Genomic DNA, 17,314 nt, shown 5'->3' with positions numbered 1-17,314 from the left:
GTACTTTAAATTAGGTATGAATTGATAGTTTTTTCCTCTCTCTTATCAAAATTTCTATATTCAAGAGAGGATATATCCTTTGAGAGGAGACATTCTAAATATCAATATTTGGTTCTCTACCCACCAAAGCAAGAAAAAGATAAAGTTATTTTGAAGTAAAAGAAATAGAGATTTTATAATTTGGAGAACTTGGAAGTTAATGTATATATTTCAATAATACTAAATTCAAAATACAGAAAATTATTTGTGGAAAATGTGAGAATGAGTTAAAGTGTAATAATTGAGAAATTTGTGTGACAAGGATTTAAATTGGGGAAATTAGATGTATTGGTTATATAATTTTTTAATAATAATAATAATAATTGATAATGATAATGATAATAATGATAATAACAATAAATTCGTATTACCAATAATTGAATGAAAAATTGTATTGGTGAAATTATAAAACTATAATTTGTAAATTTGGTGAATTATAAAGTAGGAAAAAAACGAGTAGAGATTTGATTTATTTAAAAATAAGATGTAGCTTCTACGTGAAGTTTGCAAAATTAATGAGCAATAAAAGCATAAAAAAAATGTAGTATTAGCCATTAATTTGATTGATTATTGTAATTTAAAGGTCATTTAAACCAATTTAATGACTTGGATCCTATCACTTCAGTTCTCTTTATTTTTTACTTTTTAATATACCATTCTCATTTCTTAGAGCACTTTCCAAGGTTGTTTTTATTATGGAGAGATTATTAAAAAAGAGAGTAAAATGGACAACATAGGTATGATTCGTAACAAAATGTAAAAGTTTTATTTTGGTTCTTAAACTTTTTAAAAGCAAATACACCATTTATATATTTACTTTACATTGAAATTTGGAAGCAAATCATAAAATTGACATTGGGTAGAAAAAATAATAAAACAGATTTAACATATTTGATCAGGTAAAATAAACTAGAAAAAAAAAATAAGTACAACACTTATTTAGAATAATTTATGTAGACAAATACTTCCACAATCAATCATAAAACCTTTTAAAGAGAAGAAGAAATACTTGAAAGGAGGACAAAAAAAACAAATTACAAAATATCTCAAACTTGAGGTATTGAAAAATTTATACGTAGATAAATTGCATAATACATATAAGTTGAGAAAGTGAAGTAGAATATGAATGTGTTAGAATGGTGATTAAAATCTAGAACGTACTGACATTTTGAGTTTTTGATAAAATATCAATTTATTGTATGAGTCAAACTCAACTAATGCTTGTATCTATCGAGTTATGTGTTTGAAAAAAGAAGGGAGGAAAATAATTTGAAATAAAAAGAAGTAAAAAATTGGGTGATTAAATGAGGTTTTGAAAAGTGGTAAGATTTTGAAAAATGAAATGCAGTAATTAGCATTTAGAAACCCAAAAAAGAACACAACTTGAACATCATCATTCATCACCACACCCAACCGTACAGAATAGAAGAAAATTTAATTTAATAATTGTCATTAATTAACACACAAATCTCAAATAAGATAAAAATTGATAAAGTAGGAAGTAGCTTTTGGCTATTCAAGCTCCTTAATCACTCTCTACCCACTAATCTTCCACAGGGTGGTGGCGACAAAAGACAGCAAAATCGAAAGAATATGACACCTTTCCTTTTCTACAATCTAATTAATTCTAACTATACCAATTTCAAATTTTGTTTTTCTGGGTAATTTTCCTGTTTAATTTCTAGATTTATCTTAATTACCTACCCAAAGTTAATCTTTTTGTGTTAATTGCCTAATTCCTTGCGTAACCCATCTGCCTAATTCACTCCTTCTGCTTAATCTTCGTTCTTTCATTTACGCTGCTGGAACGGCCGACCCATCATTGAACGGCTACTGTACAAAGCCAAAAAATATAATGGGAATGTGATCTTCAGAAATGGAGAATAGCTGGGAGACAAGGAACGAGTTTCAGCCTGTGACAGAGACAGAGACAGACACCAAAAAAATGGGGTGAAGAAGCTGATTGGTTAGTGGGGGGTTTTCTCTGATGACCCATTTTGTAGCTATTTCTCAAGTTTTTTCATTTGATCGAAGACTTTGCTGTTTCACCCCTTCTTGGGGAGACCCATTTGCTTGAAGATTGATTTTCTGTTCTTCCTGAACTGTAGAGTTTCTTGTATGATTGGGATCAAGCAAGCTGTTTCAGCCGTTCTAGAGGCTTTTGGCCCCTGGTTCGAAAAAGGGTTGGTTTCTGAAGTGTGTTTGAAGAATGAGATAATGCTTTAACCTTTAGTTCATTGTACTTTAGCGACTTTCTTCCTGATTCAAGCTTGGCATAGGTAAGCTTTTGAACAAATAATTTCTTCCTTTTGTACTAAGAATTTTGTTTTGAGATAACAATCTAACCGCTTCTCCTGATTATGCTGCTTCAAGAATCAACTTATTCAAACCTTTGTAAAATAGTAGTTCTTTGAAATGACCAAGTATTTTTAGAGCTCATCACCGAATTTGAGAAAGTTCTATGTGGCTGGAGATCTGGATTCTATCTGTTTTCCCCATTCTTTGAGTGGGTTGACTTCTGATGCAGGGAATCGAGGGTTTTTAATCAAGAAAAATTTGCAATTATTGAAGTTGGTTTTGTTTGAGTAGCTTGCTGGCATGCCTTTTGTTAGAAGCTTTCTATTGAAGTCTAAAAGGCCAATATGAACAAATTTGCATTTGTTTCATAAGGACATTTTCTCTTGAAAATGCAGGTGAACTCAGTGACAAGAAGCTGGAAAGGCTCATGGATTATTAACTAGGGGGTGAGTTCAAATCGTGCTAGTCTGGCCTGGATCCGTTACCTCGACTATTACTGGTGCAAGGACCAGGCTTTTCCAAGGTCTAAACATTTTGTTTGGTTGTTGTTTGCCGGAGTCATGGCAACCTTAATGCATTCTGAATCTCGGCGCTTATATTCTTGGTGGTGGGATAGCCATATCAGCCCCAAAAATTCAAAATGGCTACAGGAGAATCTAACAGGTTATACCTCTTTTCTTCATGACTAATCTTACTGAATCACTGATAACCAATTCATTCCTACTCCATTCTTGAGTGGCTAATTTTTGGGAGCCTTTTCTTTTATGCCACTGGCACTGCTTAGTGCTTTGCTTCCTCTTCAATGGAAGTTTAGGGTTGCATTATTCTTGCATTTCTTGAGCTTCACATTCACATTCATAGTAACTAATCTTTCTATTGCTTGCCTACATTTTTAAACGTCTGAGTTTTGGATGACTTGGTATTGGAGGGGTTGAGTTGAAAGACGTGTAAAGAATAAAAAGTTTTGTGTAACAAGAGAACTGTTGATTAGAAAAAGCTTGTAGAAATTTTTTAGCTGAAACTCTCTTTCCTTGAATTAATCATACCTTGTCTCTTGGAGCTGGCTTTTGGGGTAGGCACAATCTTTGTTGATGGGGGCGGATTATTTCATAAGCATGATACGATGCACCGATTAGAGGGGAAGAAAGTACTTTTTAATATTTCTGACCGTCAGCACTTATCAAAGTTAATGTTGTATAGTGTAAATGTGTCTCACAATTGCCACTTGCATTCTCAAAATTCTATCTTCTCCGGATGTCTTGATGGATAAACTTATGGATGCCAGCTTAAATTTGAATGATTCAATTGAAATTATATCATTTTTGCTTCCTCTTGCAAATTTCGGATCTTAGTAATTTTATTGAACATAAAAAAATCAGGTGGCTGCATGTCCCCCTCTTGCCACAACGAATAACAACTAAATATGCTAACGTAATGTTCACTTTTTTGCAGACATGGATGCCAAAGTAAAAGCAATGATCAAACTAATTGAAGAGGATGCAGACTCCTTTGCCAGAAGAGCAGAAATGTACTATAAGAAACGTCCAGAGCTTATGAAATTAGTTGAGGAATTCTACCGAGCCTACCGTGCTTTAGCTGAAAGATATGACCATGCAACTGTGGAACTTCGCCATGCACATAAAGCCATGGCTCAAGCCTTTGACAACCAAATGCCTCCTTTTATGTTTTCCGATGAGTCTTCTGTTTCAGAAGCTGAATCCCACACGCCAGAAATCCACCTCCCAAACCATGCACTGCATGCCAAAGATGACTTGCACAAGGAATCGGGGAGTTCTTCGTCAACAAACCAACATCCATTGAGAATGAAAGGAGATGGTGCTGGGGAATCTAATTCTTGCGTAAGTAAAGGAGGTCTGAAACAGCTCAATGAGATGTTTGCATCAAGAAAAAATGGGCCAGAAACTTTAGAGGTTAGTGAGGGAAGCATTGGAACGCAATCAGTTTTTCATGAAGGCGAATCTGATCCTTCTCAATTATCAAGGCAAATTAATGATCACGACTCTCAGGTCCTGTGTGAGTCAGTCTCAGAAAGTGATGAAAAATTGGATGCTGAAATTCAAAATTTAAGAAAAAGACTGAATCAGATGGAAGCTGAAAAGGAAGCTTTCTTTCTCAAATACCAGAATTCTCTGGAGAAGTTATCCAGCTTGGAGAAAGAACTTAGTTCTGCTCAAAAAGATGCTGGTGGACTTGACGAAAGAGCAAGCAAAGCTGAAATTGAAATAAAAATATTGAAGGAAGCCCTTCTAGATTTGAAAGCAGAGAAGAATTCTGGCCTTCTACAATATAATCAATGTTTGCAAAAGATATCTAGCTTAGAAAAGCTATTAGCTGTAACCCAACAAGATGCTGAAGGACAAAATGAGAGAGCTGCTAAGGCAGAAATTGAAGCTCAGAACCTTGAGCAACAACTTTCCAGATTAGAATCTGAAAAGGAGGTCAGTCTTCTTCAGTATGAGCAATGCCTAAAGAAGATATCTGCTTTAGAGAACAAAATATCTCTTTCTGAAGATTATGCAAGGATGCTTGATGAACAAATGAATAGTTCAGAAGCTGAAGTGAAAGCACTGAAGAGATCTCTTGATGAACTTAACGAAGAGAAGGAAATTGCATCTCGCAATTATGAGCAGTGCTTGGAAAAAATTGCCAAGATGGAAACTGAAATATCTTATGCTCAAGATGATGCCAAACGTCTGAAAGGCGAACTTGTGATGACTAATGCAAAATTGGAGACGACGGAAGAAAGGTGTGCTCATTTGGAGAAGTCGAACCATTCGCTTCAGTTCGAGGCAGACAAACTTGTACAGAAGATTGCCATTAAGGATCGGGAGCTTGCTGAAAAGCAAGATGAGTTGAAAAAATTGCATAATTTAATGAATGAGGAGCAATCACGATTTGTACAAGTTGAGAAAACTCTTCACACTCTGCAGAAGTTACATTGTCAGTCTCAGGAGGAGCAGAGAGCTCTGACCTTGGAGCTTAAAAATGGTCTCATGATGCTGAAGGATTTGGATATATGCAAACATGGGATGGAGGAAGAGCTTCAACGAGTTAAGGATGAAAACAAAATGTTGAATGAATTGCATTTTTCTTCCAATACTTCAATGAAGAATTTAGAGGACCAATTATCTGGCTTGAAGGAGATAAAAGAGAAGCTTGAAGAGGTGGTTTCCCAAAAAGAAGAGCAGAGCAACTTGCTTGAGAAAGAGATCTATCATTTGAGAGAAGAAATTAAAGGCTTGAGTGGAAGATACCAGGGTATAATGAGACAATTGGAGGCAGTAGGATTGGATCCGCACTCCCTTGAATCCTCTGTGAAGGAATTTCAAGAGGAAAATGCCAAGCTGAGGGAGGCCTGTGAAAAGGACAGGAACAAGATCGAAGCACTTTATGAAAAACTCAGTTATATGGATGCACTTGCAAAGGAAAATTCGAATCTCAAGGTATCTCTGGCTGAATTGAATGCTGAACTGGAGAAGATAAGGGAGAAAGTCAAGGAATCCCAGGAGGTTTCCCAATTTACCCAGGGAGAAAAAACTGCTCTTGTTGCAGAGAAATCTTCCTTGCTTTCACAACTGCAGAATGTAACTGAGAATATGATGAAACTTTTAGAGAAGAACACATTGCTGGAAGCCTCCCTATCTAGTGCAAATAAAGAGCTTGAAGGATTAAGGGCAAAAACAAAGGGCTTAGAAGAATTTTGCCAGTTGCTGAAGGATGAGAGATCCAATCTCTTGAATGAAAGAGGTGCACTGGTGGCTCAGCTTGAAAACATTGAACTGAGACTTGGAAACCTGGAAAAGAGGTTTACGAATCTAGAAGAAAAATATGCTGATCTGGAAAATGACAAAGATTCTGCCTTACATCAAGTGGAAGAATTGAGATTTTCCCTTCTCATAGAAGAACAAGAGCATACAAGTTACAAGCAGTCGACTGAGGCCAGACTTGCTGGTTTGGAGAACAATGTCCATAAACTACGAGAAGAAAGTAGAGTGAGCAAGGAAGAAATTGAAGAGCTACTAGACAAGGCTGTGAATGCCCAAGTTGAAATCTACATATTGCAGAAGTTTGTTGAGGATTTGGAAGAGAAAAATCTTTCTTTGATTATTGAATGCGAACAATATGAGGAGGCATCCAAGTTATCAGATAAACTTATTACTGAACTGGAAGGTGAAAATCTTGAGCAACAAGTTGAAGTAGAATTTATGTACAATGAAATTGATAAATTAAGAGCAGGAATCTGTAAGGTATTAATGGCACTTCAAATGGATCAAGATTGTGGGCAGGGAAATGTGAAAGAAGAGAGAATTATGATAGTGGATATTTTGGCCAGAATTGAGGATTTGAAAGCTTCTGTGTTCAAAAACAAGGACAAGAAGCAGCAACTGTTAGTTCAGAACTCAGTTTTATTAACTCTTCTCAAGCAACTGAGTTTAGAGAGTGAAGAACTTCTGTCAGAGAAAGAGAACATTGTGCAGGAGTTAAAGATCATGAAGGGCCAACTAGCAATGCATGAAAATGACAAGCATGAGCTTCTGAAGATGAAAAACCAGTTGATGATGCAAGTTAGCCAGTGGGAACAGCATGAGCTACTGCTGAAGGCTGAGATTGAAACTCTAAATGAGAAGCTAATAAATCTGCAAGGGGCCTGTCTTATGCTGGAAAAGGAAAATTTTAATGTTGCTGAAGAAAAAAAAACGTTGCTGAAGAAATTTCTGGACCTTGAAGAGGACAAGAATATTATTCAACAAGAGCAGCACAATTTAATCATCCAGGAAGTGATTGCTTTCAACATTCTATCATCAATTTTTGAAAGCTTCAAAACCGAGAAATTCTTGGAAATAGAAAAGCTTGTTAAAGATATATGTCATCTCCAAGTGGTTAATTCTGATTCAAGGGAAGAATTCGGAAAGTTGGCAGAGAAATTTCAGTTGAAGGAAGTGGAAAATTTGCATTTAAATGGATCTGTAGAGAAATTGTCCAAGGAGGTACATGAAGCAGAAGACTTGAACGATGAACTTAACTATCAAATTTTACTGGGAAATGATTTTCTGAGGCTAAAGGCCCAAGAGCTATCTGAAGCAGAAGCAGAGCTTAAAAATTCTCAAAATGTCAACATGAAGTTGTCTGGGACAGTTGAGGAGCTCAAGATGGAAGGTAAGGAATCGATGAAGATCAGACACGGCCTACAGAATGAGAATTTTCAACTTTCTGAAAAGTGCTTAAGCCAGGAGAATGATATTCAAAGCCTCTGTGAAGTAAATAAAAATTTAAAATCTGAAGTTGATTTGTTGAATGAGGAGGTTGGGAAATGCAAAATTCGAGAGGAGTGTCTAAGTTTAGAACTACAGGAAAGAAGAGATGAATTTGAGCTCTGGGAAGCTGAAGCCACAACATTTTATTTTGATCTTCAAATCTCATCAATACGGGAGGTTTTGTACGAACATAAGGTTCATGAACTTGCACAGGCTTGTGAAAATGCTGGGGATGAGAACGCTGCAAAAACTATGGAGATTGAACAACTCAGAGAAAGAGTCAGTTTCCTAGAAACTGAAATCAGAGAAATGGAGTCACAGTTGTCTGCATATAAGCCCGCCATAGCTTCTTTGAGGGAGGATGTAGAATCACTCAAGCATATTGTTCTTCCTCAGACTAGGGATACCTGTAGAGGTTTTATAGGAGAAGAGGTAAATTTTTTTCCTTATTAATTATATGCTACAACGTCCTCAGCAATACTTTCTAATTATTCTTCTAAATGATTTCCTACTTTAGTCAAAACTATCTAATGTAAATTTTTATTTTCTTTTGGCTCATAATAGTCAAATTTTGTGCTCAATATCATTGAAGCTCTTCACTTCTTTACTCTATGCCTGAATATATTCAATACTCATACACAACGAATACATGTGCAAATATGGATACACCTATGCCTGTTGTTTGCTTTAAATAGAGTGGTCAACTTGCAGGTCTAGCCTAAAATTTGAATGGAATGATTATAACTTGTATATATTAATCAGAAACGTGATAGTTTTTTGTGGACTTTTGTACTAGTCTATCAGATTGCAATTACTTTTAAGCTTGTATATGAAAGCCTTGTATCTCAAGAGTGTCAAGGAAACTGTTGCTGAAATGTAATACTGATTTATGTTCATGTTCTGCCAGGGCGAGGAAACCACAATTCATGTTGATCACAGGATCTGTAATGGCCACAAATATGAGATATTGGATTTACAGAAGATTGGGGCCATGATAAAAGCAGTTGAGAAGGCTGTGATCAAGGAAAAGGAAAAACTCAGCAAAGAAGCTACTGACAAACATATCAAAGACTTCAAATCAGAAGGAGCCCCCCGTCAGAAAGTGACGATGAAGGAAAAGAAAGATTTGGTAGATGGAATTACTAGTAATCTGAAGACAAGAAAGAAGAAACCCGACAATGGAATATTAATGAAAGATATTCCATTGGATCATGTATCAGATAGTTCTTTTCAGAGAAGAAGCAAAAGGGAAAGTAGTGAGACCAATGATCAAATGCTTAAGTTGTGGGAAACTGATGAGCAGGATTGTGACCAGAATTTGGTTGATAGCTCGCCACCACAAAGCCCACCTGATCCACAAATCGAGTACCCACATTTGGAAATTGTAGAGCATAAGAGTCCAGACTTTTCCTCAGAACTGCAAGCAGAGAAGGAGTTGAGCGTTGATAGATTAGAACTATCTCCCAGTATTAGAGAACGAATTCGAAGAGGCCGAAAAGGAAAGATTTTAGAGAGGCTTGATTCAGATGTCGTTCAATTGACAGGTCTTCTAACAAGCGTTCAAGATCTGAAAAAGAGAATTGAAGTGAACACCCTTGAAATGGCCAGAAACAACGAATATGACACGGTCGAAAAACATATAAAAGAAGTCGAGGAAGCCATTTATCAGCAAGTAAATATGAATGGTCAACTGAAGCAGAATTTAGAACGCAGTCCTTCATCCTTTGAGCGAAGACCATCAGTCGAGCTCGAAGCAACTGGAAACATCCCCCTAAGTAAACTAACAGAGCAGGCACAAAGAGGATCCGAGAAGATAGGAAAACTACAGTTTGAGGTACAGAACATTCAGCGTGTTGTGCTGAAACTTGAAGCCGAGAAGAAAAGAAAAGGGAAGAACAAATTCTCCAAGAGTAAACCTGGTGTTATTCTGAGAGACTTCATCTGCAGAAGCGGAAAACGAAGTGAAAGACGAAAGAAGTCGTGCTCTTGTGGATGCACAAGACCTACTACTCATGGAGACTGAATAACGTGATAGTTTGTCAGAACAGTACTAATGTTATAGAGGCAGCAGCAGGTAGAGATCCCCTTGTAAGTTGTATAATTGTAGCATGGTTGTCTGTAGATCATCTGTGGATCTGTTTGAGAAATATTCTTTTTTTTTTTTTTTTTTTTTTTTTAACTTTGATCTAATGATAGTTTTTGTAATAATCATTATGTCCTTTCTAAAACTTGTGCTACACTGTGCTGGCTTTATTAATTTTGGTGAATAGGGCCCCTGCTGCTCAATGCAGACATAACTGGCACATGGAGTGGCAAAAAAGTTGCCCTTTGAAAAGGAACACTTAGCTTGATTTTGATAATCGGAATCTAGTAAAGGATTTTCATGTGGATTCTCATGTTTCTGTGTGGATCATCATAATGTTCAGATACCATGGTGTGCTTTACATTTTTGGATGCTCTTTCTCACTTTCCTTTCCCTCATTTGTTTTCCTCTCCCCCCGTAAAACTCACCCACCATTAGAACCGCGGATTGTGGAGAACTTTGTTTGTTGAGTGGTTCCTCCCTCTGTATTTCTCGCTTTCCAAGTTCGGTCAAAGCTCCGAATTGCCTTCGGTAAAGCTCCATTTTATTCACTTTTTGTTGATCCATGTGATATTACAAAATTTAATTTTTAATATAAAACAAGTTTATAAATTAATGTTATACTATAGTCTATAGATGTATGAGGTTTTCTAAAAATAGAAAAACAAACAAACAAGTTATTTAGACTCTAGAAAAAGATACTAAATACAAAATTCATTCTAAATATTTGATCAATTTTTCTATTTTTGTAAAGTTTTAATTTATTTAAAAATCAAAAACTGAAAATGTAACAAAATAATAAATAGGGTTTTTTTCCTATTTTTGAAAAAACTCATACATTTAAATTAATTTATTTTTAATCTTTTGGTTCAAGAGATTTGTATCTTATCTTATCAAATAAAATTCATAAACCAACTAAGATCCCTCACACAAAATTAAAATTTATATATTATGGATCAATTAACTTTTTCTAACAAATGAAATATAACAGACCTAGATAACACAAAGTTGACAGTTCAACAATTTTTCTAAATTCTTTCTAAACATTCTTTAAAAGTTAAACACGAACTTGGAAGCTAAAAAAAAATGCAGCCATTTTCTCACAGCTACCTATTTCAGCAGTTTAATTTTGAAATACCCATTACTGGCCACAACTTTGACTCAATTTATATAATGGTTGACGCCTAATAATTTATACCATATAGTGAGGCTTGGTCGATAAATTATTATTTTTAAGAAAAAGTACATTTCCGTATTTTTAATTTGGACACTACTCTACCTTTTACAAAAAGCTTTGGTTTTAAGACTAAATCATTATATGTTAATATTGAAAGTAGGAGTGAATATCAATCAGTCAATAAATAGTCCACCAACAAACCAACACCAACTAAACTCATCTTTGTCTTCGATCGACTACTACCATCAATTCAATTGATTTTGGTTAGGTCCCAATTACTACTCTCTTTCTTAAAAAGAGAGTTAGCCTCATACAAGACTGCTTCTCCTCCAGGTAGTACCAATGGAAGGGGAAAAAACGGTGCAATTTGCTAAATTAATTCAATGGAAGTATTCTTTGACTAATAGCACAAAATTGCCATCCTCAAAACCAACTCTCTGATTAAACTGAGAAGCGGGTTAATACTAAAGTTTAAATAAACAAAAGGGGCCAAAATTAAACAAAAAGAAAACAGATTAATCCAACTCAAATGAACTTTAACATAACTGAACTCAAGCTCCAACAACTTCAGTAGCCCCCTCTACAGCAGTTTCGTCAGCAGGTCTCTCAACCTTCACGCCAACGTCTTCTGAGTAGTCGCCGTGAACCTACAAGTCCAATCAGGAAGACCGATGAATAAGAACACAAAATCACAGATGAAACTTAAAAACTCTGAAATAATTTTGTTGGTGCTTGATCAGTTTAAACTATTAAAGAGTGAGTGAGAAATGAACAAGATAAATACCTCCATCAACTTCCCAAGATCAAATTTGGGTGCTTTCAAGATTTTAACTTTCCGGATAAACACATTTTGAAGAGGGTAGATACTGGATGTTGCCTTTTCAATCTCCTTGCCAATTGACTCGGGAATGAACTTGCGAACCAATTCCTTCAAATCGCAGGAGGATGCTTGGTTTACCATGATTTCTCTCATCTTACGGCGGATCTGAATTGTTTAAAAGATCATTAATGCATGCTAATTTACGCATATGACAACTACTTCCAACAAATGAAATACAAAAGCAGATCAAGTTGAAGTAGACTTGGTAATGCTTGGTATAACAATGTTAATTCAGTTTTACAATAAAATACTTTAAAGCAGTTCTTCAAACATACCTGCCTGATCTGGCTCGACTGAGCATAACAGGTCCTTTTCACTTGGTTTGGCCTTCTCTTGGTAAATCCAATACAAAACATTCTAAGGGTGTAGTTGTCAGTGGTTTTGACATCTACGTGAGCTTCAATCAAAGTATGCCACTTGCGTACTAAAGACCTCAATTTGTCAGTGGTGAAGTTCATTCCCTGAACATTTTAACGAAGAAAAAAGATGATCAAACTGAAAGATATAAAACTAGATGCGCATAAAATCTGCTAGTTAAATGGAAATTCTATCTCACCCAGAAATTTGTCAGTACATTCCTCCCCTGAACATCTTCTGCTCTCAATCGAATCTTTCTGTAGGCATGCTCTTCATCTTCCTGAAGATCAGCCAACGAGATCTCGAAGACTCTATGTTTGAGTCCTTCAGATGCAATCTATTGATAGCAACAAAGGAAAATTAACCTTCCCTTTCTATGATACTATATATCAAATAAAATCTACAAGAACATATACTTAATGTCTAAAACTTAAACCACTGCATCATATGACTTATGAAAACTCTAATGCATTGGAACTCACAATGGGGAAATCAAGTCATCTAAGAAATATAAAAAAACCAATCTTTGATGCCTAGATACCAAATATTGCCGGTCCATGAAAACACCAATACGAACTATAAACAGAAATTTGCAACCACTCTAATACGAGAAGCCCATCAGATTTAAACTCAAAATAAAAAAAAATGGAGATTGCAATGTATAATTTATCAACATGGATATAAAGAAAATCTTTCATAAACATGTAACTCATACATTGATCGAATTCAGCAATGCCTCTAAGATTATACAAGCACAATTTCATTTCACACACTCCACACCCAATTTCCAAATAAATTACAAACACAAAAGTAAAATCAATTAGAACAAGGACGATTTACCTTGGTACCCTGGGTGCGAGTAACAAGAGTCTTTCCGACATTCTTAACAGTGAAAACTGAAGGAGCCTTGATATCATACCAATCCTTCTTGGCAAATGGATCGGTGCTGAAAGACGAGCAAACAACAGATACATAAACGTACTCCAAAACTAAAACAATGATCTTAGACACTGAAGGAGCAGATAAATTTACTCACGCTTTCTTCTTGCCACCCTTCTTTCCCTTTGAAATCCGCTTGTTCTTGCTGATTGAACAGAAAATGAGAGTTAGAGATAAAAACAAAATGCAGCATGAAATTGAAACCAATCGGAATAAGAGAGAGAGAGAGAGAGAGTACCCGACGGCCATGGCTAAAGGAGGTGAGTTGCCCTAACTCTGCAGATGAAACGCTGCAAGGCAGAGAAAGTTTGAGAGCCTCCAAAAACCCTAAATCCGTGTTTATATAGCTCTCTTTTTTTGGTTATTTATTTATCTTTAAATTTAATTAATTTATTATTATTATTTAATTGTTAATCTAACTATCTTACATTTTAATAACTTGGGAAATATATATATATATATAATTATAAATCAATTCTTTTAGATCTTGGAGGTATGTAAATCAAACTTATGATTCAGTAATTGTATGAATTTAAATAAAGAATTCTTGTAATAGTTTGTTCATTTAGATAGATAGAACATAAGTGTAATTTTATATTGCACTGACTAAAATGACTCATTGAGTAGGGTGTTTGTGTTTCAAGTGAAGTAACAAAATGACTTTGATAGGCCATTTATTTGCATTCAACCACAATTTCTATCATACATTAGTTTGCTTGTATTTTCTTTATTCGAGTTTTCTCATATATTTGATTGTATTTCCTTTGATTTTTTCAATAATTTATTGTTGATTTTTCATACAAAAACCATACTTCTATTTGTCGCTTTCAAACTCAAAAGCTTTTCTCAAACCTTTTCGTAATTGCATTTAGGTTTATTGGGCCGACTTGACCTAGGTTCAACCTCATGAACCTAAGTTTATTGGGCTGTTTGGACTTGGATATGGTCCGCCCAATCTTAAATAGGCATGTTGCCCATACTTTGGTTTGGTCTATTAGTTCAAATTTTGGGCTTAAGTTTAATTAAGGTTGAGTCAGATCCATTCAATATCCACTATGTGTGTTTTATAACTTTTTAATGAAATATTGTTAAATTTTATTTATATTAATAAAAATATTGATACTGCAAATTTTTATATAGTTTTTAATTTTATTTTTAGAAAACTAGTGCATATAAAAATCTAAATATATTTAAAAAAAAGTAAAATTGAAAAGTTTACTTATTTTAATATAATATAATATATGAATAACTATACATATGTATATGAATATTGGGTTAGTCAATTGATAACTCCATTGAACAAACTTATAGATCTCTATGATTTTCAAAATATAGATTCATATCAAATCCAAATGAATAGATGGATTAGACTCTGTTGCATATTTTGGACCTCTTGATGAGACTTTGATCTAAAGAAGTGGTAGCTCCATGATACACACCTTTAAGTTTTTTTTGTTTTTCATTGAAAGAAGATCTACCAAAGAAAAGTATTAAGTGTGTCACTTAAAATATACTAAATAATTTTTTTCAAGGCATCTCAAGAGCATTTTTAAAAAACAAACACATGTTATATCTATATTTTCATATGTTGATTCAATATAAAAATCTGGTATAATTTGACAAAAGTAAAAAATTATTGATTTATGGTAAAATTTGATAAAATAAAGTTTAGTAATGATTAGTGAAAGATTTGAAGATTTAATCTCTTATACTTAGTAAATGAGTTCAACATTTATCAGGTAGGCTCTTCTAGACATTTTCTTGATTTTTGAACCATGTGAAATATATATAAATTTTGAATGAAGTGAAATTAGGGCGAAACATTATTGTAATATGAAGAAAAACAAATTAGCCAATATATAGTAGCTATCAACACACACATCACATCGCTAATCACTAATTAAGATTTAAGATTAAGAAAATTAGTAATACCATGAAAATAACTTGCAATTCTATAAACCCTTTCACGAAAGAAATCTCAAACAATCACTAATAAGGTGGCGGCGGCGGTGGTGGTGGCCGAAGGGTACATCCAAAGACGCTGCAATCAACAGGGTTAGAGTAGAAAGCTTTGCATTCTTCCGGCGAACGTTGGAATGGCCTATCCGGCAAACAATTTTTCTGGTCATCACTGGCCTGAAGTTTCAAGCAAACCGGCGGCTCACTGCAGAAGAAATTATACGAGAATGTGAAGTTTTGCAATTTCGGCAGCGAGCAAATACTCGCCGGAATTTCGCCGGATAATTGGTTATGTGCCACATTAAGCTGCTCCAATTTCTTCATTCCAGCCATTGTCTCCGGTAACGGTCCGACGAGATTATTATCGCTGACGTCGAAGACAGTGAGATTGCTCAACGACCCTATTTCCGACGGCAAACACCCAATCAACCCACTGCCCGTGATTATAATTTCATTGAGTGTGGTGTTCATATTTGATATACTAGAGGGGAGGCAGCCATTGATATTGTTATTAGCAAAAACCAGAACAGAAACAGGGGAGTTGCCGATGTTTTCCGGTAAGGAAAAATTGAAATCGTTGTTGTTGATGAACAGAGCATCGAGTTTCAATTCAAATAGGGAAGAAGGGACATCGCCGCTGAATTTATTGAATCGAATGTCGAGGAACTTGAGAGCTGGGAGAGAGAGAATTACAGAGGGAAATTCGCCGGAGAAGTCATTGTTGCTGATATCGAGTTCGAAGAGTAGAGTGAGGCAGCGGAAGGAATTGGGGATGGTGCCGCAGAAGCGATTGGAGTTGATATGGAACAGAGCAAGGTCGGTCAGGAGGCCGAGGTCGTCAGGCAGGGTGCCCGAGATGTTGCCATGGTTGAGGTCGATCCCAGCGACAGTGCGGATGTCGGGGTCGTCGAGGGCGGGGGCGCAGAAAACGCCGGAGTAGTTGCAGACGTCGGGGCCATACCAATTGGCAGTGAAGTTAGATGGGTCTTCAGTGATGGCATGTTTCCAAGCTTGGAGAGCGGTGTAGGCCTTAAGAAGTCTGGGGTTCGGGAGAAATGGCGGAGGTGGCGACGGAGTTTGTTGATGGGAAGGTTGGAAGAGGAGGGTGAAGATAGAGATGAGGAGGAGAGCACTTGGGAGAAGGGAGGTTGAGGTTTTCATGTCTCGAGGAGGTTTAATGGGACATGGCATTGGTAGTAACTAAGTAACTACAACTATATAAGATTTGAGTTATGATATAAACTATTCCACGAAATGAATTGACTACTTCTAAGCAAAATCAATCGTACCTACCAGTAGAAAAAGAGAGATTTATAATGAAAGAAAAGAATGAAAAAGATAGCATTGGTATTATTAAAACATTTTCATTTGTAATGTTCAACGCATGGATGTACGTACCCTAAAGTGTTTTTTTTTCTTATACATACAATCACACATATATTTGAATTATGAAGAAATTTTAGATAACGATCGTTACCTCAGCCAAAAACGCGGTTTTATTCAAAATTAGCTGCTTTAACCCTAGCGGAATGGCCTATTCAATGAGTATTTATTTTCATTGTCTTTTCCAAAAAAATACAAATTTTAGATTTTGCACTAACTTCAACTTTTTTAATTCTTTTATACTTTGACGTTGACAATTTCGTATTTTGTAATTTGACTTGGGTTCTTAAGATGTGTTAGTAAGTTCTCTATTTTCTTTTAGTTTAGTAGTAGTAAAGATATAGGTAGAGATTTTAAACCTAATTTAACCACTAACTCATATATACTAGTAATAGTTGTGAGCTACAATTAAGTTGACGGTTGATTTTCAAAAGACTACATTTAGGTCATGAATGGTTTGTCTTGTGATAACTACAAATTTGCTAACATATTTTCCATGCATGTTACATAAACTCGAACTTTTGAATTTCGTTTGATGACACGATTGTTTTTTTCTAAATTACATACTCCAAATTCAAAATCACAGTGATGATTAAGGTTTATCTTTAAATTATTTCAATGAAATTAATATAGAGAGAAAATGAAAAAATGGTAAAAACTATCAACACATGAACATATATAGTTCAAATGTCATGAACTTGTACGATTAATGTCATGTTTTAATGTTCGATGATGACACATTGTAAAAAGAGAAAGAGGGTTAGAAAAATTGATTATTTTAATTATTTAATTTTGTAAATGATTTGCATGGGAAGCATAAGGTAGAATGTTGTTGGGTCATTGAATTTCTCAACAAGAAAACAACTCATTAACCCAATGATTTAGACAACCTACTTATCCAACACATTCATTTCCTCTTTCAA

General features: G+C 35.1%; 3 protein-coding genes across 3 annotated transcripts; 1 reads left to right on the top strand and 2 right to left on the bottom strand.

Moving 5' to 3' along the window:
- Positions 1 to 1,684: 1,684 nt before the first annotated feature.
- LOC101218746 (protein NETWORKED 1A) lies at positions 1,685 to 10,013 on the top strand. Its single transcript, XM_004134387.3, has 5 exons — positions 1,685 to 2,005; positions 2,148 to 2,318; positions 2,733 to 3,000; positions 3,790 to 8,045; positions 8,521 to 10,013. Exons 3-5 carry the CDS (start codon positions 2,898 to 2,900, stop codon positions 9,634 to 9,636), a joined length of 5,475 nt encoding a protein of 1,824 aa, XP_004134435.1. The 5' UTR covers positions 1,685 to 2,005; positions 2,148 to 2,318; positions 2,733 to 2,897; the 3' UTR covers positions 9,637 to 10,013.
- A 1,203-nt stretch (positions 10,014 to 11,216) lies between these two features.
- On the bottom strand, positions 11,217 to 13,421 carry LOC101203444 (40S ribosomal protein S3a). The gene is made up of 7 exons (XM_004134077.3): positions 13,288 to 13,421; positions 13,147 to 13,194; positions 12,951 to 13,056; positions 12,310 to 12,447; positions 12,029 to 12,214; positions 11,658 to 11,858; positions 11,217 to 11,520 (listed from the first exon to the last, which is right to left on the bottom strand). The coding sequence occupies exons 1-7, from the start codon at positions 13,296 to 13,298 to the stop codon at positions 11,425 to 11,427; spliced, it is 786 nt and encodes a 261-aa protein (XP_004134125.1). The 5' UTR covers positions 13,299 to 13,421; the 3' UTR covers positions 11,217 to 11,424.
- A 1,472-nt stretch (positions 13,422 to 14,893) lies between these two features.
- LOC101218509 (leucine-rich repeat extensin-like protein 6) lies at positions 14,894 to 16,251 on the bottom strand. The gene has a single exon (XM_004134386.3). The coding sequence runs from the start codon at positions 16,197 to 16,199 to the stop codon at positions 15,039 to 15,041; it is 1,161 nt and encodes a 386-aa protein (XP_004134434.2). The 5' UTR covers positions 16,200 to 16,251; the 3' UTR covers positions 14,894 to 15,038.
- Between the last annotated feature and the right edge of the window lie 1,063 nt (positions 16,252 to 17,314).

This window comes from Cucumis sativus, chromosome 3 (genome assembly GCF_000004075.3).
Source record: "Cucumis sativus cultivar 9930 chromosome 3, Cucumber_9930_V3, whole genome shotgun sequence".
NCBI lineage: Eukaryota > Viridiplantae > Streptophyta > Magnoliopsida > Cucurbitales > Cucurbitaceae > Cucumis > Cucumis sativus.
Note: the sequence above shows the minus strand (reverse complement) of the source record. Positions and strands in the feature narration are given on the sequence as shown.

What these genes read in the sequence shown, in the direction of transcription:
- LOC101218509 (XM_004134386.3), bottom strand. Translation starts at nt 16,199, where the DNA reads ATGCCATGTCCCATTAAACCTCCTCGAGACATGAAAACCTCAACCTCC.
- LOC101203444 (XM_004134077.3), bottom strand. An exon ending in AAGGGTGGCAAGAAGAAAGC is followed by an intron (nt 13,057 to 13,146) that starts GTGAGTAAATTT and finishes CTCGTCTTTCAG; the next exon opens with CACCGATCCATTTGCCAAGA. An exon ending in ATCTTGGGAAGTTGATGGAG is followed by an intron (nt 11,521 to 11,657) that starts GTATTTATCTTG and finishes TTGGACTTGTAG; the next exon opens with GTTCACGGCGACTACTCAGA.
- LOC101218746 (XM_004134387.3), top strand. Translation starts at nt 2,898, where the DNA reads ATGGCAACCTTAATGCATTCTGAATCTCGGCGCTTATATTCTTGGTGG. An exon ending in GCTACAGGAGAATCTAACAG is followed by an intron (nt 3,001 to 3,789) that starts GTTATACCTCTT and finishes ACTTTTTTGCAG; the next exon opens with ACATGGATGCCAAAGTAAAA. An exon ending in GAGGTTTTATAGGAGAAGAG is followed by an intron (nt 8,046 to 8,520) that starts GTAAATTTTTTT and finishes ATGTTCTGCCAG; the next exon opens with GGCGAGGAAACCACAATTCA.